Raw genomic sequence first — 23,776 nt, 5'->3', positions numbered from 1 at the left:
AAACCAACTTTGTGTAAAACAGATGACATTTATAGTACAAACACAAATTCAAGTCACTAAAGGAATAAACGTGTGCCAGCTGCTTTTCAAAGCAAAAGCGTTGTTTACAAAAAAACAGCGCACGCAGCGAGCGCCAGCAGAGCTCGGAGAATTATTCACAGAACTTGGGCCAAAAGAGACTTTCTTTTCAGAAAAACTAAGAACATCCCAAAACATGGGTTACCCATACAGAATAAATTGTATCTTCTTCATGCTGTCTCAAAAGCCATGAGCATGGTTCATGCTCATTGCTAAAATACCTCGTTAATTTGTCATAAAGTTAGGATTTTTAGCCAAGTCTCTACTGTTACATCAACTCCTCTTTCAGTTAATTTGTAGAGCTGACCCAATGTTTCCAGAACCTTATTCAATACACAATGGCTATATTGCCCACCAGAAAATGCCAAATGGTTTTGCATAAGCAATTACACAAAATCAATCAAAATCGGTACAAAGTAGATGTAAACGTGTCTGTTTGCAAATTATACTTAAGTGAAACTTACTGAAATCATGCTTCAATCAGTGTTTGAAATTTGGCAAATCACAACTTTTCACCTTGTTTTGATGACTTTCATTGCTTCCCCAAATAAAGATCACTTTAACTTATGCAATTTGATGGTTTTATCATAAATAGAACACTAAATACTATTTTTCATTACACAGTCTTTCAATTTCTGTGCTTCTAATTTAGAAGACGGCCCAGGAACTTATTTCATACAACACAATCATCCATTTGCACAGAGTGGCCAAACATTCATTTTTTTCCTGGACTGCCATGAAAGTTTTGGAAATGCAGCTGCACAAATCCCGTTATCCTCATTCCCTGGGCAATTGGTGGTAGGTGACTGTGGCACCCAACTGTCTTGCCCCTCCTCCAGCAGTTCTTGGGTATTTCTCATCTTTAAAGTTAGGCAGAGGCACGAAGAACAGGACATTCCCACAGGATATAGAAATAGGAAAAGCCATCAGCCAGGGCATCACAGCAGGAGCACATCCCAGTGAGGAGCCAAATCCAGGGAAATCCCTCCCTGCTGCCCAGCTGGCAGCCCAGGGAGGCAGGACAGGAACCCTGCCAACAGGGGAAGGGGAGGAGGAAAACATCTGGGGGTGTTGAAGGAGAGCAGGGGGTGCTGGAGGTGTGGCAAAGTGAAGGATTCTGGAGCACAGGAAAGGACAGATTGGGTGCAGACATCCAAATACCAACCTGCTCTTACGAACTTAATCAGCAATATAAAAACCATTTAAACATCCTCTATCCAGAGCATCAACTCCTGCACTGAATCTTGACTGAAGGCTCCTTTATATGAAACAATCCAACCTAGCAGCTTTTGGTTCCCCTCTCCTACAGGAGCCTGGAAACCAACAGCTCTGAATTTCACGTTTTCCAACAAGGAAAACTTGGTTTTCTTCTCAACTCCTGGTTTTCCAACAGCGCAAAGAGCCACATAAATAATCTGGGGGGAGGAGGGGAGTAGATGTCCCAGAAGAAATTACTGCTGATGTAGCGTACCAAGAAGTGCTGACCAATGATTTCCGTGGGTCATGTTTGTGGTTTAGAAAATGAGTTATTTTAATAAGATGTAGTAAGTTCAGGCCCTGAGACAGCAGTGACTTCATACGTAATTTGAACAGAATGCATGGTTGGTTAAGAATAAAAAATGGAAAAGGAATTAAACTGAAAAAAATAAGGTTAAGATCTTCCTTGGAAAAAAAATGGGCCTTTTTTTCTGCCACTTCCAGCTTTTCTTTCAAAGCAGGTTAATCAGTAGCATTGCACAATGAGTTGTCCAGTCCTGAAGACATTAAGAGGAGCAACAAACCATATGAAAAAATATATTCTAGGTCTCTGAAATCATCACTGCCCCAACCCAACAATGCTACTTCACTTCTGATTTAATAATCTAAGATTAAATTGCTTACTACATTAATCAGTCACCATATTCATTTCATGAGCACACACAGAAATCCCTAAGTCTTTCATGATTAATTGCAGCCTTAGGGTTTGCCTGCAGAAAATTCTCATTAAGACAAACCAAACTAAAGCCACTACCATTCTGAGTGGGTGTCCCCAGAAGAGATTTAAGTGAATTGCCTGGAATTAACTCTCACATTCATCAACTCAATCTCTCCTTGTGCACCAACACTGCACACACGTCCTCTGAAGAATAAGCATACCCATTCCAACAATATTCCATTTGGCACACTGCAGTGATCCTTCAGGCAATAGCTGGAGCTGAGGTTTTCAGAGGCATTGAAATAAAAAAAATCTTCAGGTATTTTAAGCTGGCTTCAGTTTTGCAAAGATTCTGAGTTTTACACCATCCTTGTGGTTCAGCACACCCACAACCTGCAGCTGGAACACAAACTGTGCTGCAGCAATCCCACTGCAACTGGCTCTGCAGTCTCACATGAAATCCCTGCATTTATGGACGTCACTTCAAGGCTAAGAAGGAAAACAATTCTGCACAAGTCATTTGTCCTGTCACAGGTGAGATGAACAACAGACAGCAGTGGGGCAGGCAGGTTATTGGTGTGTGCAGTCAGGCTGGAGATAAAGAGAGGCAGGAAACGGGACAGGGCTGGAGCCTGGGCTCTGCAGGAGCACCACTGCTACACGGCAAGGCTGAGCAGCTGACAGGGAACCAGGACACCCAACAATCTTACTCCTGCTTGCAAACGTCCAGTGGATTTTAAGTTGCAAAAAATAAGCAAATCATTCAAACTGAAGAATGCTCCAGCAGAAAGAACTCAGTTGTGCTGATACACCTAAAGGCGTTTTCTACTCCCAGTTCAGGAGACTACGGATCACAGTAACAGGAGGGACAAAGCCACAGCATCACAGCGGGGACCCGCAAAGCCAGCACAGCCCCGGCTGTGGGCAGGACACAGCTCCAGCTATGGGGGTGCTCACCCCACTGCTCACTGCACGGTTTCAGGGCTGTGGGATGCTCATCCCACTGCTCCTAGCACATCTCCAGGGCCGCGGGATGCTCGCTGCCCACTCTCCCCGCACAGGGCACGGCTCCAGCTGTGCGGGATACCCGCTGCTCGCTCTCCCCGCACAGGGCACGGCTCCAGTATGCCCACTGCTCATCCTCCTGCCCAGGGCACGGCTCCAGCTGTGCGGGATGCCCGCTGCTCTCTCTCTCCGCACAGGGCACGGCTCCAGGGCTGCGGGATGCCCGCTGCTCTCTCTCTCCGCACAGGGCACGGCTCCAGGGCTGCGGGATGCCCGCTGCTCGCTCTCCCTGCCCAGGGCACGGCTCCAGCTGTGCGGGATGCCCGCTGCTCACTCTCCCTGCCCAGGGCACGGCTCCAGCTGTGCGGTATACCCGCTGCTCGCTCTCCCTACCCAGGGCACGGCTCCAGGGCTGCGGGATACCCGCTGCTCACTCTCCCTGCCCAGGGCACGGCTCCAGCTGTGCGGGATGCCCGCACACACTCTCCCTGCCCAGGCACGGCTCCAGGGCCGCGGGCCGCTCCCGCGGGCGCTGCGGGCCCTCCCGCTCGGCTCCGCGCTGGCGCTGACAGGCGGCGGCCGCGACCCAGCCCCGCTCCCCGCGACCCCTGAGCACCTTCCCCCGCCCCGGCTGTCTCGGCACCGATCTCCCCGGCCCATACCGGGCAATCCGGCCGCGAAGCTCCGCGGGCCCGAAGCCGCCCGGTTCTCCTCCTCCTTCTCCAGCGTCCGCCGGGGCCGAGCGGCCGAGGCGGCGGCCGGGTCAGCGCGCCCGGAGCGGCGCCAGCGCGGAACGGAGCGCCGCAAAGAAGGGAAATACAGGGAACGTCTGTCCCGCTCGGCCCCGGCCACCCGTACCTGTGTCCCGGGCCCCCGGCGGCTCCCCCGCGCCCCGGTCCCGCCCGGCGCCGCTCGTTCCGCGCTCAGAGAAAATGGCGGCCCCGCGCCCAGGCAGACATTTATCCCCGCCCATCGCCCGCTCGGCGCTCGGCGCCGGCCCTGCGCCCGCCGGCCCGGCCGCGCCCGCCTCCCCGCCGAGCGCCGAGCTACGGATCGGCCCCACCGCCATTTGGGAGCGGCTGAGGGAGGAGGGAGAGGATCCCGAGGGGATCCCGAGGGGATCCTGCCCAGTGCTGCCCGGGGCCGGGCGGGCGGCACAGCCGCTGCCCTCAGCGAACCGCCGCGCTGCCGCCTCACAGCACCCCCGGCCGCTCCTCCGCCCCGCACAGCCGTGCCGCGGCTGAGCCCCTCGGCAGTGTGACAATTAACGCGTTAATTAATGATGCCGATGTGTGGGCAGCGCTGGGTCCGGCCGCAGAGCCCCGGCTGTAGCAGCCCAGCGCCTTCCGTGGGCGCGGGCAGCGCTTCCTACCTGTGCGGAGCCACGGCCGCTTCTGAGGCAGCGGGCAGCGATTCCCAAGGGGCGGTACGTGCTCAGGGGTGGGGTGTGAGCTGCTGGGAAAGGTATCTGGGGAGAAATAAAAAAATAAATAAGAAAAAGTAGCGTGCGAGCTCTTTTCCTGGAGGAGACGGCGAGCAGCTGTCAGGCGGCCATCCCTGAGGAACTCACATGGGACAGCGGGATACCAAAGGGCTCTCCTCCATTTTTTTTTTAGCTTAGAAAACGTACAGAACGGCACTTCAAAGTAATAAACACATTATCAGCCCGAAATACAGCTTCTCGTGTGGCCACTGCAAAGGAAAACAATTCTCCTCGAACTGTTTTTAAAGAGCGTTACACGTTTGCATTCACGGTCGTGTAAGTTACATTAATTGTTAAGTAAATAAGCGTTACTCTGAAAAAAGAGCCTCCAGCAAAATTCTCAGCCTTATTTTGGATTTCTCTACGGAAGAAAGTTCTGATAGAAACCAAAACCCGAGTTCAGCTAAAGTTACATTAACCTCAGAGAGGCATAGCAAGGACAAGGAAAAAGCAGAACCAATGGGTTTGCCTCTCCTAAGCACCAAATAAGAAAAAAAATAAACAAAAAACCAAGAGATCCCTTAGGTGCTGGTGTCCTCTAGGAAGAGCTGAGGTTGCCAGGTAATAGGGGATTGAAAGGGGGGTGGCAACCAGGGGGTCTGGAAAGCTGAAAATGAAATTTCCATGTCTCTAAAATACTGTGATTCCCATCTATCCTGAAAGTTATCACTGATTCCAGTGTAATAATGTATTAAATTCAGAGGATATTGCAAAAAGAAATATTTAAGCTTGTATAGCATCCTTTTGCAAGACAAACCACACAGATTCCAGCTGTTGAAAAAACACCTTACTCTCTAATTTTCCTCTTCCCCACTGCCATGGGCTCAGACCTACCAAAAAACCAAATCCAGACACAGGTGGTATCCACTGAGGGCAAAATTTAAAATCCAAATAATTCTTTTCCAGTTCTTACAGAGTATTTCTCAATGCCACATTTCAACTGAAGGAGTCCCATGATGCACAGATCCACTTGAACTGGAGTCATATGCAAGTATCTGACTGAAAACTTGTCCCAGGAAAAAATAAAATACAAAAATACACTCAAAGCAGTGTGTGCAATAAATATTCACATGGCTTTAGACTAAGTAATATGGTAGAGTAGTACAGATTTTAGCAAAATATGGAAAAGGCTCTTAAAATACTGTAATATAAAATATAAACACAATGAAAAGAAAGAGGGAAAACCAGCTCAGGAAGAGGAGGTTTTGACAAAGACTTTTCATCAGTTTTAAAGTTCTTTTAAGAGAAGACTAGGACAGTGAAGGAGTGTAGTCATGGAGCAAATAAACACAGATCTGGAGGAAAGCAAGCCAGATTTCAGAGTTAAATAATGCAGCACACGGAAAGAAAGACAATAATTGCAAGAAAGAAACAGAAAAGCAAACAGGGAAACTGAAACATTACAGCACTGAGGTAGAAGGGAAACAAAACCTGAGCAGACTTTCCAAAATATACTGAAAATTATCAGCATTCTTCCCCAGGCTGATCTGGTTTGTGTTTGTGGGGAGATGTTTAAAGTGTGAATGTCCAGGTATTAGCCTTTCATTTGTCCAGGCATGTAACCAGATCTTACATTTTCACATCTGGAGGGTTTCCTACCTGTACAAAAAGCAGCCTGGGGAGTGATCAGGAGAATGAAAACCCCTGGGCTTTGTGACAGCCTGGGGAGTGATTAATTCCCTTTTCTGTAGTGGGTTTGTCACACAGGCAAAGCCATCTCAACTTCCTCACAGTCCATGATCCCCATCTTTGAGAAGAGTTTCCAGTATGGAAAAGTGAGACCTTTTCCTTATTTGTGGTGATTCCATTTGCTGTGTGCAGTGTTGCTGTGTTCCCAGTCTCACTTGGGGATTCTCCAGAAATATCAATATGTTTGAAGTGGCACCACGTAACCTTAATTGTATCCTTAACACCTCTAAGCCTCAGAAGAATGAGCAGCAAGAATTAGGAGTGGAATGTTGGCTGGGAAAAAGAAGAAATGCATATACACACTTTACTATGGAATTTTGGGGATTAAATCTTCCTCCCTTCCTCCTGAAGCCAAGGATGGCTGTAGACAAACTTTGCCATTTTATGCAGCCACAGTCAAAGCATTGTCCTTCTGCAAGGTTTGATTATGCTACAAATTATCCTCTTACTCCTGCATAAGTTTTGTTTGTTTGTTTGTTTTTGACTAAGAGAACATTGCTTAGAAAAAAATTTAAGTCAAGTTAGATACAAAAGTAGTCCAGCATACAGAGACCATGAAGAAAGTGGCCTTGGAAAAATCAACCTAAAAGAGAAGCCAAATAAGGCATCTCTTATTTGTATGATGATACATAAACTATTTATATTTTATCATCCAGCTGAAAGGCTTTATTATTTCTCTGTGTCACTAAAGTGTTCAAAGGCTTGGAAATACAATTTTTAGTTTGGGGTTTTTATGCATTGAGAATTTAAATTGCATAAATTACTTTACAACAGCAGGACACCTTATATATGAAGCTATTAACAGTGCAGTAAATTTGTTTTGCTGGAATGAAAAACATTATTTTTGTTGCTTTGTCCTGAACAAATTGTCCATTTTTTTACTTTATCTATATCCAGCCAAAGGTGGTTGCTGTTGGGCTGGTTACAGTGAATGCCTTTCTCACACTGTCCAGCAGCTTTTCAGTCAAACCTTGGGAGCCAAATCTCTTTCTTCCATATGAAAATCTCTTTACTGTAATCTGTTAGGTGCTCATGCTTATATGGTTCTTGGGTGTCTTTCTATAAACTTAACAATAAATATGTTGGATGAAAATATCAATGATGTAGTTTGTGTGAGAACACTTCGGAGTGTAAATTGAAACAGCTTTTCACTAAGCCTTGAAGTAATTATTCTGAGACTGCAGCTCTGCAAACAGTAAACAACAATCTCCTACTGAAAAAAATCAAGTCATATTGGCCCTTCCTCACTGATTACCTTACATGCAAGATTCTCAGAATTTTCCAGGAGCTGTGCAGCAGTTTCCAGTGTCCCTGGCTGGGGGGTGGGCAGTGCAGCAGAGCATTGCTACCTCTCCAATTTCAGTGCCGTGCAATTTGCTTCTAGGAAAATTCAAGGCACTGCACTGCCCCAGGCAGTTCTCTCAGACTCTCTTCTGGCCAGGCTGAGCTCTGTGGCTTCCCTGGATCTCAGATTCCCATTTGCAGTGCTTATGGCCAAGACTGAGCTTTCTCCTGGAGTGGCAAGAAGCTGTGGTGTGCAAGAATGCTGCTCAGGGCTGTGAGAGCTGAGCTGCTGAGTGCAGGTGCTGCTCACAGACAATCCTCCCCTGAGCCAGACAATCCTCTGAGCCCTTTGCTCTTCCACACCTCGGTGCCCATTTGTACAGATCAAAAAAAAAAAAAAAAAAAAAAAAAAAAAACCCAAGCAAACAAAAAATAGAAAATATCCCTAAAGCCATGTGGCTTCACAGTGCTCTCTGTTGTGTCTGGTGTATTTTATCAGGTGACTGCAACTGGTTTTTCCACTCAGCTGGAAATGTATTGGAGGAATAGCAGTCAAATTCCAAGTAATTTTGCAAGGATTGAGGATCTGGGTAAATCTCCTTTCAGAACACAGGAAGTTTCAAAGAGCACAAGACAAATGCCCCAGGTGAGTTGGGGTAGCACTGGATACTGATAATATCAAAGCATGAAAATAATTCCAGAATAATGTTTTATAAATTTAACGTGGAGATGCTGAACTGATGAGTGCCACCTCCACAGGGAATAAAAACTCCAACTGAATAAGCATTATATGAGCTCCAAAAAGGGGACCATTTTTCAAAAATTAAAAATCTAGGCTATAATTTGTGTCTATTTGTACAGTCATTTCTACTGCAGAGACAATAAATACAGCACTTTGATTTACACGTGTATTCTATTTTTGAAACCTAACCAAACTGGTTTATTTGGTTTATTTTGACTTTCTGAAAAAGTCTAACCACAACAAAATCTCTTCAGAGCTAGGTACTACAGTTTAAAAATAACAAAGCATAAATAGCTCTTTCCTAAACAAACATTTTTAGAACCCAGCCTGAACATATCATAAAAACATCTTCTGCAGCAGAGCAATTACACCTGATAGAGAGCTACAGAAAGGATTTGTCACCTGATTTAGTGTGACATTTAGCTGTACATTGACAATTTCTCGTGGTCACTGATCCCCACTCAATACTTAGTTTCTCTCCAAGCAGAAGAATTACAGCTGTTCAATGTAATAACATAGAGGATAGCAGCAAAATTTCATTTTTCTGTGAGCATCAAATGAGTAGTGACTGGGTAAGATAGGAGCCTGTAGCTGAAAAATACACAAACTTTCCTTTATCTCTTCACAATCATTTTTTGTTCTGTTTCTTCATCAAAAAGCCCAAGTGGTTTTTTTATAGTTCTGATGAGAACCCTGCTCTCGCTGTGATGTGTTTGCACAGAAAGCCTCACTCCTGCCCTGCTCACGTCACTCTCAGCTTTATCAAAGGCAGATTCCAGAGACAAGGAAACCCAGAGCAGTCAGTGAATCCATCCCACTGCTCTGCAGCTCTGCTATTCCCAGATAACACATGCTAATTAACATATGGGTATAAAGTCATAAATACCTGCATCACTCAAAGGTTCATGCAGGCAGCCCAAAGACAAAAGTCCATTTTAGCCATGTGCCTGCATTCCTGCACTAAGAGCAATGCAACTCTCACTGACTGGACTCTGGTACAGAAAGCAATGCAAAATAAAAAAAAAAAAGCTGTCTGGCTTTCAACTCCAGCCTATTTATCCATTGTCTTTCAAGTTCATCTCAAACATTTGGATAAACAAAGATAGGTGATCAAAGGCTGCATTGCTTTTGGTGATACACCCCTGCTGCAGCCAGCCTTTGATTCTTGTGCTCCGTGTCCTACAGAGCAATTTGTGCTCTGAGGGCCAGCACAATTAAAAATCACATTGCAAGCACCTGCCTTCAGCAGCAATGCCCCATGAGAATGTGCCAGCAGGGCAGGGTTTGCTCCTGAGGGCTGCACAAGGGCAGGAAGCTCTTCCCAGGCCTGTCCAAGGCACGGAGCATTCCAGAGCTGCACAGGGGGAATCCCACCCTGGGCTGATGCTGGTCCTTCTCCGGGATCAGCACTGCTCTGTCACATCAGGAGATTCCCCTGGGAAGCTCCAACACGATGCACCATGCTATTTTTTAAACACTTGCATATGTATGTGGCTCTTTTGGTGTCTGATTATAAAGGTGGGGGATGTTTTTGTCAGATGTTTCATTTCTTAAGGACTTTTTTGCTGTTGCATATTCATTTCTCAGACTGGCCAGTGGTAACCAGGCTGATTATACATATCAGGATATACTTCTGCTTCAACAGAAAAGTCAACTCTAAATGAACTATGATGTTCACTTTGGTCTTATTTTTGAACAAACTTCTTTTGTAATTTCTTTTTGCAAGATAATAAAAAACCCAAAACAATGCTATGAGCAAAACAAGTAAATTACTTGAGCAGTAATTAGCAAAGACATCAGGCCAAAGGAATGCAAACATACAAGTCTCCTGCTGGAGAGCAGGAGCCCAGTGTGCTGTGTTAGGAGATTTGTTCCATCCCTCAGCAACTGCTCAGAAATGAGTGTGGACATGTCTGCTTGTACCTGAGTATTTCTAATACTTTGGAGATACACATCTAATACTCACAGGTATTCACATTCATTTATTCAGACATTCCTCACCTTCAAACCTATTTCTGGTGGAGACAGAAGCTTTGCATTACAACAAATCATGCAAGGCTTTCTTCTGCCCTCCACAGAAAAGGAACAGTGCCACAGGGGCTTGAGTAACTGCTGGAACATCATTGCTGAGACCTCCATTTGATTTGATAGTGAGGCCAAAGAAATAACCAAAAAAGCAAAATCTAAAGCAAGCTAAAGCCTTTGCTTTTCATACAGCAAGTGTTTGTAGATTGGAAAAATTGATTCCATGTTCACACACAAATTCTAGACAGGAAATGAAAAGGTGATTTTTTTTTTTTTTTTTCACAGCAAAGTGGAATGGATGGAAAGGAATAGCAATGTATTGTTGTTAGTATGTAATAATATATTTACTTATCATTCCAGCTTGGGGTTTGGTGACTTGAGCATGTCTCCATTTCCATCCTTCCATGGATTCTGTGCTACCCCCTGGATGCAGAGCAGAGCTGCAGGTCACAGGCACTGGGGCTCTCTCTGCCTCTGGAGCTGCAGGAAAGCCAAAGCCCTGCTGAGGCAGGGAGGTGGAACTCCAGGGCATTATTGCTATCTGGGGAGGTTCAGGGCTGAGACATCTCCCCAGGACACACCTGACAGATTCACCTCTCTTTTGAAAATAAACCAAGGTGGGTTTTCTCCTCCTCTTGTGAAAACCTTATCCTAGTAAATAAGGAACAGCATGACCAGAAATATCTTACATTAGTGCAGGCAGTCTTCAGATGCTTTACCCCCAGCACCCTCTGGGTAAATTTTCTAATTTCTTGTAGCTTTCAGACTTCAAAATTACTTATTTTAACTGAATTTTTGGGTGAAACATTCAGTTCAAAGCAATGATTTATTTCCTCAAGAAATGGATTTTGATGTGTCAAGTTTTCAAGTAGGATCACGCTCTTGGCTGACAAGAATGCAAGCAAAATTATTTGCCGTCTTTTTTCCCCCTCTCCCTCTTCATTTATCTTTTGATACCAGTCAACTGCACTTATTCTTAAATTAGTATTGATGGTTATAGACATAGTTTTATTCAAAATAAAAATGACATCATTTATATGCAAATTTAATAGCATTTCAAATTTCATATATAGTATATGTATTTTTATGTATTAAATATATTATAACATTTTTTTCACCTCTGCTTTGTTTATACCAGGAGAGCTCAGGATATTTCCATTACAACCAAATGCCTAAATTCATATTTTTTGTGCTGTCAGAGTAAAGTATATTATTGAGATTGTATTAAACAGAGCTACTCAAAAGGAATTGGCATTTGTGGAGCAATCCTTGGAAGTCTTTGAGTAGGGATAAGAAATAGGATCCATTCCCATATTTGACACAATAAAATACCATGGATTTATTTAGTTTAATATAATGTAATTCACTTGAGTGTTTAACTTAAGCAGGTGGAAAATCCTAGTTTCTCTTTGGGATAGGAAATAGACTCAAGTGATTAAAAGTCTCTGGTTACTTTTCCTGGTAGCTTTTTGTTGCTTGTTTTTGCAGGAAGTGAAGAATTCTCTGAGGAAAGCTCGGAGCTGTTTGTGTGGCTTTGTGAGTAATGGAAAGAATTCACACAAAATATGCCACTGCTGTGCAGTGATATGGAACAATAAATAATAAAATAGGCAAGAGGTAGGAATTGCTCAGACTCCCTTTCTATAAAATTGCTTTTCCTAGAGGAAAGTGGAACTACTGTGGAACGACTCACATGAACCAGCAGGGATGATAATTGCCAAGGAAGGCTGCTTTGGAATTTGGCAAGGAGCCACCATGTCCTAATTACCTTTACTTTGCAGTTTTTGGGCTGGAAGTAGCTGGCATTGTAGAATTCACTAATCCAGAGTAAATGGGATTGTTCTCCTGCAGCAGAAACCTGGACAGGCTTTCAAAAAAATAAGAATTATTGAAAATATTACAAGGATATAAATCCTAGGTAGCCAAAGCTGAACAGCGTTGTAAATAATTCTTTATGCAGACTATTGAAATTAACAATTATTTTCTTATGAAAGTGAGTTGTTTTCCATTCAATACTGTGCTCCCCACTGAAGGAAGAACAATTCCAAGAAAACTTCTATCACAGAGAGCAAGAATACAGAATTATCCTTTCACAGTAACTTCATGCAGCAGAAAAAAACTTTCAAAGCAGTAAGCCCTATAAATACCATTCTTACCACAACTATTCACTACCAGGCATAACAGCCCTGCTCCTCATTAGCATTCCCAAATTAATGGCTGTCATTAGGAAAGGCAGGGTGAAGCATCACTCCCTTCACAGGAGGCAGCTGTGCCATACAGTTATTTCAGTCCCACCATCTGCCTCCTCACAGCCCCAACTGCTGGATTTTCAAGCTTCCCCTGAAGTTGTTATTCAGATTTCCCCGTTGATAATTGGCAGTGTAAACAAACATCCCACTGTTATCAGTGTCTGCCCCAGCCCCTGCTCTGCCAGGAGAGTCACAGCATTGAGCTAAAAAACCTTGGTGAGTAATTCTTGCTGGACTCACACAGATTAACTGAGACAGGCTTCACGTTTCCTTAAAGAACTTTTGATTTTTTGGTTTAATTTCCAGCACAAGCACGGGCAGTGTGAGTGGAGCCTCCTGACAGGTGATGTGCTCTCAGCCAGTCCCAGGTGTGACAAGCACTCGTGGCTTTGTCAAAGGCTCCAGGTGCACTCTGCAGGGTGAAAACCAAGATTTGGCCAAGACAACACGGAGAAAAGCAGGGTTTGGTTAAATTCTCTGAACCTCATCTTTTCCTCGGTGAATAAAAGTAGGAGCAGTGCTTTAGGGCTGAGGTGCAGTTTAACAGAACGTGGAACTGCAATAATTTCCTGAGTAAATGGGATTGTTCTGCTGCAGCAGAAACCTGGGCAGGCTTTCAAAAAAAAAAAAAAAAAAAAAAAGAACCTAGCAAAGATAGTATTTTGTAAAAAAGACTTGCTAAGGATTTAAAATCCAACGGGTGCCAGAGGGACACCTTGCAGCCCCTCTCACCCTGCAGCAGCACTCACAGCCCTGAGTCAGGGTTTATTTTCCATTTATTTTTCCTGACTAGCAGCATCTCCCTGAGCAAGGCTGAGGTGTGCAGGGACTGGAATCTCCCCATTTGGCAGCAGCCCATGAGCCAAGGTCTTGGCTGGGAACCTGCAGCCTGAGTAGCTGGAAACTGATCCCACAAAGAGCAGCTTTTGCATATGCAAAGTCCATCTCAAAGGCCAGCCCTGCTTACTCAGCTGTTTAACACACTCACATGGGCTGCACTATCATTACATGCAGTCAGAGCTGCAGACCTCAATTATTTTTTAATCTATTGTTCAAAATTCCATATACATTATAATTAATTTACCTGCCACGGGTATTAGCTGGTTTGAAGAAAGCCCGTGTGACTTCTTTAAAATGTTATAAAAAATAACAGGGGTAAGTTGGAAGGCAAGAAAATTTGCTGATACACAAATTTTGTGTATTTTCTCCCACCATGACCTCCAGTGTTGTCACAATGGATGAAAGGTTTTCCTGAACTGGAGGCTGATTTTCTGTTTCTGGGCACTTGAATTCTTTTATGATTTCTCTAAATTTCCATTTGGGATTTTTATGCAGCTTACTATGATTTTATATTTGAAATACCAGAGCCAAGAGCTTTTAAATTGACATTTAGAAACAACTTACACTGTGACAAATGACTTCTTGGCAGCTAATATTGCTTTTTGTTTATCCTGTTTAGATTTGAAGGGAAAGATCCTTTTAGTTATTTTTTTAAAAATAAAAATCTCTAGATTATGTTGAGTCTCTGAACAACCTGCGAGCATTTTATCCATTTAGCTGTTACTTCAAAATGCAGACAGAAATTGATAAAATCAATAATCTATTATTGAAAAATAAATTATGTATAGTTAATATACATTACTTGTGCATCTCCTAATATGAGAAGTATTTAGGACACAAGATTTAGAGGCAGATCTGTTCTCCAAATGTTCCATAGCTGCTGGAATCTGGATCTGCTAAGCCAGGACAGCCTAGGATTTCCAAAATAATTATGGAAATAGCTTTAGTGATGCTCTTGTTCCCTCACAAGATCCTGGAGAGCACATTTTGCCATGCCTGACTTTTGTTTAATTAAGTAGGATAAACAGAGAGTTGTTTCTCCAACACAGAAAAAAAAATACCAATATAACAGAACAACACCTAGAACAGCAGAAAACCCACATGGTTTAATTTGAAAGGTTAAAAAGCTGTGCTGTGTTCACAAAAATTCTACAAACAACTTGAAAATCCTTGACAGGTAAATCCTAAAGAAACATTTGGGGTGCTAATTCTGGAATAAAGGTGCATAGAGTATATAAAAAGATGTTGAACTCAAGAGTTTTTGTTTACATAGAGCTTGGCAACACAAAGCCCCACAAAGTGTGCAACATGTTTTTAAAAAGCAAGTTTAAAACTCACAAATAAATAAAATTAAGACAAAAAAAAGAGAGGATGGGAGAGGAAAGAGAAATGACATTTTCCCATGCAGGTGTTCTGGACAGAACAGCAGACTCAACCCCACCCAGTTTGCAGAAAGCCAGATTAAAAGAGAAGTAAAATAAGGAACTCTGCAATAAAAATAAAAAAAAAATACAGAAGTTCCCCAACTAAATAAATGTGCAGTGCTAAAATTTATCAGCCTGATTCTAGGAACTCAGTGATATCACCACAGGCTACAAAAATAACCCCCCAAGGAGTCACATGGAGTGATGTCATGTGAACGTGGGATAAATCCTTGCTTTTTTTAAAACTGAAAAATTTATATTCAGCCAAAGCTCTAGGAAAAAGCACAAAAAGGGGAATGGTCCAGGTCAGGGGAGTTCAGCTGTGCCCCCTTGATGCTCCTCCAGTGTCCTGTGGCAGAACAGAGAAATCACTGCATGAAAGTGATGCTAACACCTTTATTTCTGATTAAATGCATCAAAGCTTCTCAATTCCTTCAATTCCTGGAGGGAATGGATGTGGATGTCCAGAAACCCCACTCTGAGGTTCTGCCCTCAGAAAGACTCTTCATGGGCTCTCTAATACAAAGAGTTTTTATTTCCTCCCATATGTCCCTGGAAATAAAGGTGCCCAGGCAATCAGGATGCAGCACAGAGCAGTGATGGCATTTCAGTCTGGCCAGCCTGCTCACACAGTAACATGTCCAGGACAAGGTTTCCCAAAATGTGAAGGATTTCAAAGAGCCTCTATTAAAAATATAATCCCAAACCATTCTTAAGTCAGCCAGGAAGAAAATACAACTTTTGAGGCTTCCATTAAGACATGCTGGAAAAAACCAGAGTGCTGAGCTGTGAATGGTTAAAGATAATAAAAAAATACAACAACTTTTGAGATTTCCATTAGAATACAGTGGAAAAGACCAGAGTGCTGAGGTGGTTAAAGATAATTAATAGCTGGATGCAGTGTGTTAATCACTGATGGCAGCAAAGAGCATCATTCCACAGCCCTGCTGCATGAGATCATTGGTCAAGTGGGTATTTCTAACCACACGAGAGAAGCACTGCTCCTTCCAGCATGGAGTATGGCCAGCAGGGAAAAAAAAAAAAAAAAAAAAAAAAAGTTTTAGAATGTGCTTTATAGAACAAAATTTTTAAAAATTAAGAAAATAAAAGTCTCTGCTCTGAGCTGAACATGACTTGCCAGCTCCATCTTTTAGAACTGGTCTTGAATTTCAACCAGCCCATAAATTGATTCTGCATTTGTCCCACATCATTGCACCAGTGAGGAGTGTACAACAGCCTCGTTTGGCTGTGAAACTGCCACAGCTCCTGCTTGCTGAAGTTACTCCCATTTTCCAGCCTCATCCATGCCAGATTTCTTTCCTAGACTACCTGAATATTCAAGTGTGATGCTTTATGCCACTTAATTCTCTTCAGAGAGCTATGTGTTAATAAGGAAATAATGTGGTTTTAAGATAGAATGCACAATAAAAATACACACAACAATATCATGGCAAATTTTAGATGATAATGAGCAACAAGTACAAAGGCTTTGGATTTAAAGCAGTGAAGGGCTCAAATTGTGCCTCTACCAGAAACTACTTAGCCAAGTCACTCAATTGTAATTGAAATTAGCAGATCTTTAATGTTTTACTGGCTCTGAGATTAAGTTAAAAGCAATAAAGAGATTTCCAAGAATGGCAAAATGACTTTGTTAGTGATAGTGGGAATTGGTTGGGGAAAAGTGTGAAGTAGCAAGGGATAAAACCAGGGATTATCTATTGTACTGTACACCTGGAGCTTCCAAAGCATCAAATCAGAGCTGTGAGAAAACAAAAACAGATGTTGAGTCCTGTTTGTGAAGATAAGGGGATATCCCAGGTAATGCCCACCACTCTCATCCCAAATTCAAGAGCTCTCTCAGCACCCCACAATTCACTCTGGGTTATTCTGCTCTGTGCCAGCCTTGCTGCTAATTGCAGTGTGCAGCCAGGGGGAAATCAGCATTTCACAGGGGTCCTGTCCTGTCCTGAGCCAGCTGAAATCCCCAGAGGAGCTGGAACTTCTCAAATCCTCACAAGACCAGAGCCCATCCTCACATGGCCCAAGGAGGTCACAGGGTTTGGTGGCACTGGGCTGAGAGGCTGAGGTGGAACCTCCAGCTCTGCTGAGAGTTTTCCACCCTCTGCTTGCTGGTTTTTCTCTCTCTTTTTTTTTTTTTTTTTTTTTTTTTTTTTTTTTTTTTTTTTTTTTAATCTCTCCTGATGAAACTGGTTTACTTAGTATAAATGCACAAAAATAGGAGCAAAATCCTGGAACAACTTTGTTCTGAGCAACTGGCCTGGACTATGGGATCATTTGGAATGAAGGCACCCCTCACCCAAACCAGGAACTTTGCATTGGAACTCTGAGACTTCCCCTGACAAAAGCTTCACCAAAATAAATTGGTTTCCATGCAGAACTTTGAGCCTTCCATGCAAAACTGGGTGTGAATCTCATTTTCCAATGAAAAAGCATTCTGTCAAAAAGATCCTTGATGAGTTCTTGTTCTGAAGAAATACTTTTGGAGTAGTTACTCTGCAGGCCAAGGAAATATTTGAAAATCATGAGCTCCATCAGTGTCATCCAACAGATGCAATTTTATGTAAGTAATTAACTTGACAAATCCACAGAAGCATTCTCCACTGGCTTGCAGTTATTTTCAGGCAGCTGCAACTTATTGATGAGTGGTCTTTGCATATGAATAGATTTTGATCTGTGCATGATTAATTTCTACTTCTGAAAGAGATTTAACATCTTCTGCTTCCTGCTAGAAAGCAATTACAATTTCTGTTGGACAATCCACCCTTAGATTGGAAGCTGGGTTTCATTCTCAACTTGTTTGCTTGCTTTTGATATTGCCCAATAAATTCCACTGAAGCTGAATCTTAGTGATAATTTATGGGACTCTGAGCACTGAAATTAGAGGAATCTGAATGTTTTGTATTATCTTTGTGCTCACTTCAAACCAGATACATGAAGAGGCTTTTTGCAGTTGAATGCTCACAATTTCTGCTCCAGTACAGGAGGTGTGATCACAAAATGGCCCTGCCAGGTTTGGTACAGGGAGATGAAGTTAAAGCAACATTTACCATGAATGGCAACCTGGAAAGCAGCTTTAATGTACATAATATTAATATGTCAACATTAATATGTCAATATAATTTATATGTAATATTAATATGTCAATAATACATGTTATTACCCCTGGTCACCTTTTGCACAAATTCCCAGTTTTTCAATAATTTTCCCTCCTGACTTGAACATCCTGTGTCTTATTCCTAGAGCAGAGAAGAGGCACCACCACACCTCTACTAACATGGCCAATATATTTTCATTTCCACTCTGGCTTTTTTAAAATCCAGCACAATAGAGGTGTACAAACTGCTAATATTGAATTAAGGGTTCCACAACCATGTTCAGAAGAGCTGTGAAATGCTGCATTTTGCTTGTTGAATAAGAAAAACAAATTTCAGTCCACTGGTGGTTGGAGACACTTCAGCAATGAGATCATATCTTTTTATAATCTCAGTATTTAGTGTGTAATTGAAACCAGGAGAACAAAAAACTGCCTTTTGTCTCTGCTGAGTGTGCATCCACTCACATTTGGAGGTGCAGGATGCAGAAAGTGGGATTTGGAGCAGTTTACCACAATCAAAAGGGCACAGAGCAATACATTAAGGGACATTTTTCATATAAATTGATAGCTGGTAATATAAAGCTGTGGAAAATAGGAAGAGAGGCAAGCACTGATAAGAAGTATTAGTGTGAAGGATTCATTTCACACAAAGGATTCATTTTCAGCTGTATCAAAGAATGATGGTCCTGCTGACTCCATGGTTCATCTCTGGTACCTTCATCCACAAATAAAGACTTTAATCAGTAACCACTTCATTTCCAGTGATCCTGAGCAGATATCAGTGTTTGTTCTGTGCCATGGCATCTATCTAGTCTTAACAAAAGTGGCAGAGCAGCCACATCTGAATCTGGGCAATTCTCTAAAGAGCATTGCACAAGTTTCTGATTAAGACCTAACTGTGTAAAACTTTGTGTACCAGTAGTTCTTCATTAGCCTGCACTCAAGAATTCAAGTAATTCTTCGGTGAAATAATAATTTTCCCACAAGCCCTTGTTAGCACATCACTTTGGAATTGGAGTGGCACCTGCTCATCCACAGTTCCATCAGCTCCAGAACCAATATTAATTGGTGGAATTCTCCTGGCAGAGCTGAGGCTGTCACTGCATTCCTTCAGCTCTGTGTTTGTGGAATTGGGTCAAAGACGGAACCAGGAAAATGTAAGCAAAGCATTTTGAGGATTTGAGGAAAGGACTGTTGGATTTTTGGCAGTGGGTGAAGGAATCCAAATGCAAAGCCAGTGGGAGAAACCAGATTCACAGAGGTGCTGGAAAACAGTGGGAGGCAAGGTGGGAGAGTGATTAATGCCAGGGAGCTGGAAAGGAGGCTAAGGTGGGAGGCTGGGGGAAATTCAGTCAGGTTTGGGGTGTTTTTCACAGCTCCACACCCAGCTGGTCCTTACAGCTTTGTCCTGGCAAGTGGGCATGGCATTAACCAGCAGGTTAATGCAGGATACTCTAAACTCAACTCTGAAATTGAGGGATGCCTGTCTGCAGAGGCAGATATTCTATTCTATTCTATTCTATTCTATTCTATTCTATTCTATTCTATTCTATTCTATTCTATTCTATTCTATTCTATTCTATTCTATTCTATTCTATTCTATTCTATCTATTCTATTCTATTCTATTCTATTCTATTCTATTCTATTCTATTCTATTCGAGGCAGCTATTCCAGCCTGGCTTTTGTAGCAGGGGAGCATTTCCTTCAGACTGCAGCCACTTCCCCCAGCAGATGCTCAAGTCAGTGCTGCATCCCTTGGCTGCAGCTGCTGATGTGCAGGAGAAAGGAGCAGCCTTGTGGGAATAACACAGGATCAGGACACTGTGACTGCCCCAGTGGGATCCCAGAGCCCTGGGGATTAGAGTGGCCTCACAGAGAGGTTTGTGGGGATAGGATAAAGGATTTTCCTCATTCACTCACCTACAAAAAACTGCACTGGTCTGGTTCTAGACTGATTTCAACTCTTCTGAGAGAACTCAATCCTGTGAAAACCTAATAATAAATTGTTAATAAAGTAGCAGATAATGAACTTGATCATTTTAGTAGCCTTTCAGACACTGGTTCCTTCAGTTGAATTAGGAGAAAGGAATGATTATCAAATCTATTGTTGTTTTTTTTTAAATCTCAGTACATAGGAACATTGACTCCTGTAATGTAATCTGGTAGTATTTTCTCAGGAACAAACTTGCTGCAAGAATCCCCTCTTCCAGGTGCCCACACACTCCCATAGCATCAGGCACCCCTCAGTGCAGGGTGGAAACTTTGATGGATGGAGTTAATTTGGGCAGGGGAAGAGCTGAAGCATCCAGTGAGGCTGCACATCCCCTGGTGTGTGAATTAAATGCAGGGCTGGGTAAATCCCCCAGTTCTGGCTGCTCAACATAGGATCCAGTATCTGCTCAGCTCTGAGCACTATTTATTTATTTATTCTGTGAGCTGAATGCCTTCAAAAGGGACAGAAAACTGTCCCAAAGGTCTATCTTGTGTTTCCACACAAAGGACTAGAGCTGCCTCCAGCCCATGTGCAAAATGAACTGTGGTATTTAAATGCTTTTCACAACTAACACAGCCCAAATTTATCACACAGTAAATGGCTTTCTCAGGACAGCAACCATATATTTTCATAATCACCAATATGTTATATACTGTAAGTAAAAGTAAAAACATATCCATGTTTTTAGACAACAAAACAAGATTTAGAAATGGATATCTAATTTTAATATATAATCTGAAGAGCAGAATTCCTTCTGCACCTTGAAAATCTTACCTTTGATTAAACAGCTATTACAATCTTCCCTCAGATAAAACATTTATATGTGTGTGTGTGTGTATTTATGTGTATAATTTCAAAATCAAAGCCTTGCACTTCTTCTGGATGTGATCTGCTGGCCCTGGAGCTGGTGCTAGCATCCCAGAATGCTGCCTGGCAGGAATTCACCTCTTGCTTATGAAGGGATCTCTAATTGCCCTGGGATTTCTCCCTTTTGAACTGCCTCACTTAACCTGTAATTTCTCCTGCTATCTGCCCAGAGGTGAATGAAGTGTCTGGTACAGCCAAGGAATCCCTCACCTGCTGCAGCTGACCTCAGCCTGGGAGCTGCCATCTCCAAGGAGGGATGGATTTCCACACAGCCAGGTTTCAACAAAACTCCTGGGCAGGGAGATCCCTCCTGCCTCCATCTCTGAGGGGTTTGTGAGCTCTGCATCCCTCCTGCCTCCATCTCTGAGGGGTTTGTGAGCTCTGATCCCTTCATCTCTGCAGGTTTGTGAGCTCTGTATCCCTCCTGCCTCCATCTCTGCAGGTTTGTGAGCTCTGCATCCCTCCTGCCTCCATCTCTGCAGGTTTGTGAGCTCTGCATCCCTCCTGCCTCCATCTCTGCAGGTTTGTGAGCTCTGATCCCTCCATCTCTGCAGGGTCTGTGAGCTCTGGATGGTTCCTTTCTCCATCTCTGCAGGGTCTGTGAGCTCTGGGAGGAAGAACAGTGAACCCTTCATGGAGCTCCAGCACAGGACTGAAACTGGGAGAGATTCTGATCATTGAATTGATTTTAAAAGGCACAACTGCCCTTGGTGCTGCTGAGCAATGCAGCACCTTCAGCCTGACACACTTTTTGTTCCCCCTTTCGCAAAATCAGGGCTGTTCTTGCTTTTGGCCCTTTGAGAAACTTCTCCCTGCTGGCATCCTGGTACCCAGCCCCTTCTTTCATTGTGGCTTCTGCCTAGTTCCACGTGTGGCACCAGGGAAATAATCAACCCAAAGCACCTGGAGTTTGCCTTTTGGGATGCTCAGGAAGGACAGAATTTGTACCAAAGCCTGGGATAACCTTTATGCAGACAGCAGCACTGCTTTCCCTGCCTCAACAGTCAAGCTTCTGCACCCAAAACTCTTCTTTGTCTTTCAGTGCTCAAAACTACAAAGCTCATTTCAAATTCACTACAGATTCCTAAAAAAAAAAAAAAAACAAAAAAACAAAAAAACAAAAAAAAACCAAAAAAAACCCCAAAAAAACCCCCAAAAAATAAGGAAACAATTTTCAATATGGAATTCATGGAGGATACCCAAGTTTTAGCCAGCTGGTTCAGGTATTGGTGAATTGGGGGACAAACAGATTATAAATTCAAGTGAAACCAGTGAAATTATTCCCATGTATGTGCTAAGAAGTGAAAGTGAAAAAAAATAATCCAGTCTGTGGGGTGAGTGTGTGTGTGTGTGGTGCTTCCACAGTGGGTGGAGAGGTTGGAGGGGTTGTGGAGACATTTTACAAAAGCAAAAACAACCTACAGGTGCAGCTAAAAATACTCTGCTTCAAATTCACCAACAAGTTAAAAATGCCAGTGAAGTGTGGACCTGCCAGCATTCATTAAAAATGTTTATTCTCTTTTTCCCTTAGTACAGTTCCTTCAGTAATTATTTCAGTAATTGCATACTGTAAGAGTTGGAGAGCTGGGGCTTGGCTCCTACAGAGTGGTTCAGCTTTTAGGGTTTTGGTTTTTTTTCTTCTCCACCTCTGTGTACACAGATTTATTTGTATGCAAACAGTATTTGTGCAGGTGCCTACCTGGTGTTTGGGACACTCGAAGCCAGGGCTTGCCAAAACTTTGCATTTTTTGTTTTCCTTTTATTAAGCAAACAATCATTTTACATCCCAGAGTGTTTGGGCACCAGAGGGATGTGTTCTGTACAAAAGTCCACATTCTTTATGGAACTATTATTCTCTGTCCTTGATAAGGGGGTGAGATAGGATAGGATAAAACCTTGTGACAGAATTCTGGACTCTTTCTCTGCAGCCTCCAGCGTAAAAAGTTTTCTCTTTTGACTCCCTGACACACTTCCAGGGTACAAAAATATTTGGGGCAAGGAGAAAGAGTGATAATTCCTGGCTGGAAATAGAGGAGGGGTCAATTTAGGACCCTCAGACTTGAGGATCTTTAGGCTGGGGCTCCTGTGGATCAAAATGAGCAAGTCTGAAACCTGAGTGTCAAACTAACCTGCAAAAGTTAACATCATCCTGAGAACCAAAATGGACAAGGATTTAATTCAACTTCCAGGGCACTCTGATTGAAAATGAAATAAGCCCAAACACATCTTTTATGGGAGAAGTGTGTAACTACAACATATATATATATAATATAACTAATATATATAAATATAGCTAAATATACTTTATATATTATAAACATAATTATGATAATATATATAAATATTAAATATAAATGTTAATATATAGTTTCTCAAATATAACATTTGGGGGAAAAAAACTTCATGCACTTCCATTTACTCATTCCTCCTCCACCAGCCTGATTAATGGTAGCTTATTAAGGATTTGGATTGGGAATATGACTTGACATTAGATTTTAACTTGCAAACTCCTCTTTCAAAACAGAGGACAAACTGTGCTCCATTGTCCAACACAAGCAGTATCTCTGCCAAGAAAAAGGACACCGGGCAAAGGGGGTCTGATGGCTATTGTTTGGCACAGGTCTGTGTTTGTACAAAACCTCCATTTCCAGTCACAGGGTGGGGAGTTTTTATGGAACAAGCTTGATTAGGTTGCTTTCCTAAGGAGAGGAAGCTTATGTAATGGTTCAGTCTATCTCTTGCTCCAAATTTCATGCATATTTGACACATGAGTCAAGGTCTCAAGAAGAATTAATTTTCTGAAGTTTCTTGGAAGTCAGCAACTGAAGACAAAAAAAGGAACCCTGCTCATTCCTCTGCTGAAGGAAAGAAAGAGCTCAGGCACCAAATATTCCTGTTTATGCTGCTCAGGGCTGTGCAGCTGAGGCTGAATTATCCCCAGCACGTGAGGGGTTTGCCCTCTGAAATGAGAACCACAGCTAAAATATCCTCATTTATCACAACAGAGGGGCTTCAGGGAGGAGATCACAAAAATCCATGCCTCAATCTTGCTGTTTGTGGAGAAAT

General features: G+C 42.8%; 2 protein-coding genes across 6 annotated transcripts in view; both read right to left on the bottom strand.

Moving 5' to 3' along the window:
* The window catches only part of RAF1 (Raf-1 proto-oncogene, serine/threonine kinase), a 37,124-nt gene extending 32,688 nt beyond the window's left edge, over positions 1-4,436 (bottom strand). For 4 of the 5 annotated variants that reach the window (XM_079316770.1, XM_079316772.1, XM_079316773.1 and 1 more), the window contains exon 1: positions 3,857-4,001. The gene's annotated coding sequence lies outside the window, so the exon portion shown is untranslated. Of the gene's footprint in view, positions 1-3,856; positions 4,002-4,370 lie in introns of those variants that run through there. The other variant, XM_079316771.1, reaches the window with a different exon arrangement.
* The window catches only part of MKRN2OS (MKRN2 opposite strand), a gene marked incomplete at its 5' end in the record, with an annotated part of 68,487 nt that extends 45,132 nt beyond the window's left edge, over positions 1-23,355 (bottom strand). The window contains one exon of the mRNA XM_079317190.1: positions 23,292-23,355. Coding sequence (XP_079173316.1) covers positions 23,292-23,355 — 64 coding nt within the window. The remainder of the gene's footprint in view (positions 1-23,291) is intronic.
* Positions 23,356-23,776: the final 421 nt, after the last annotated feature.

This window comes from Erithacus rubecula (genome assembly GCF_903797595.1).
Source record: "Erithacus rubecula genome assembly, chromosome: 13".
NCBI lineage: Eukaryota > Metazoa > Chordata > Aves > Passeriformes > Muscicapidae > Erithacus > Erithacus rubecula.
Note: the sequence above shows the minus strand (reverse complement) of the source record. Positions and strands in the feature narration are given on the sequence as shown.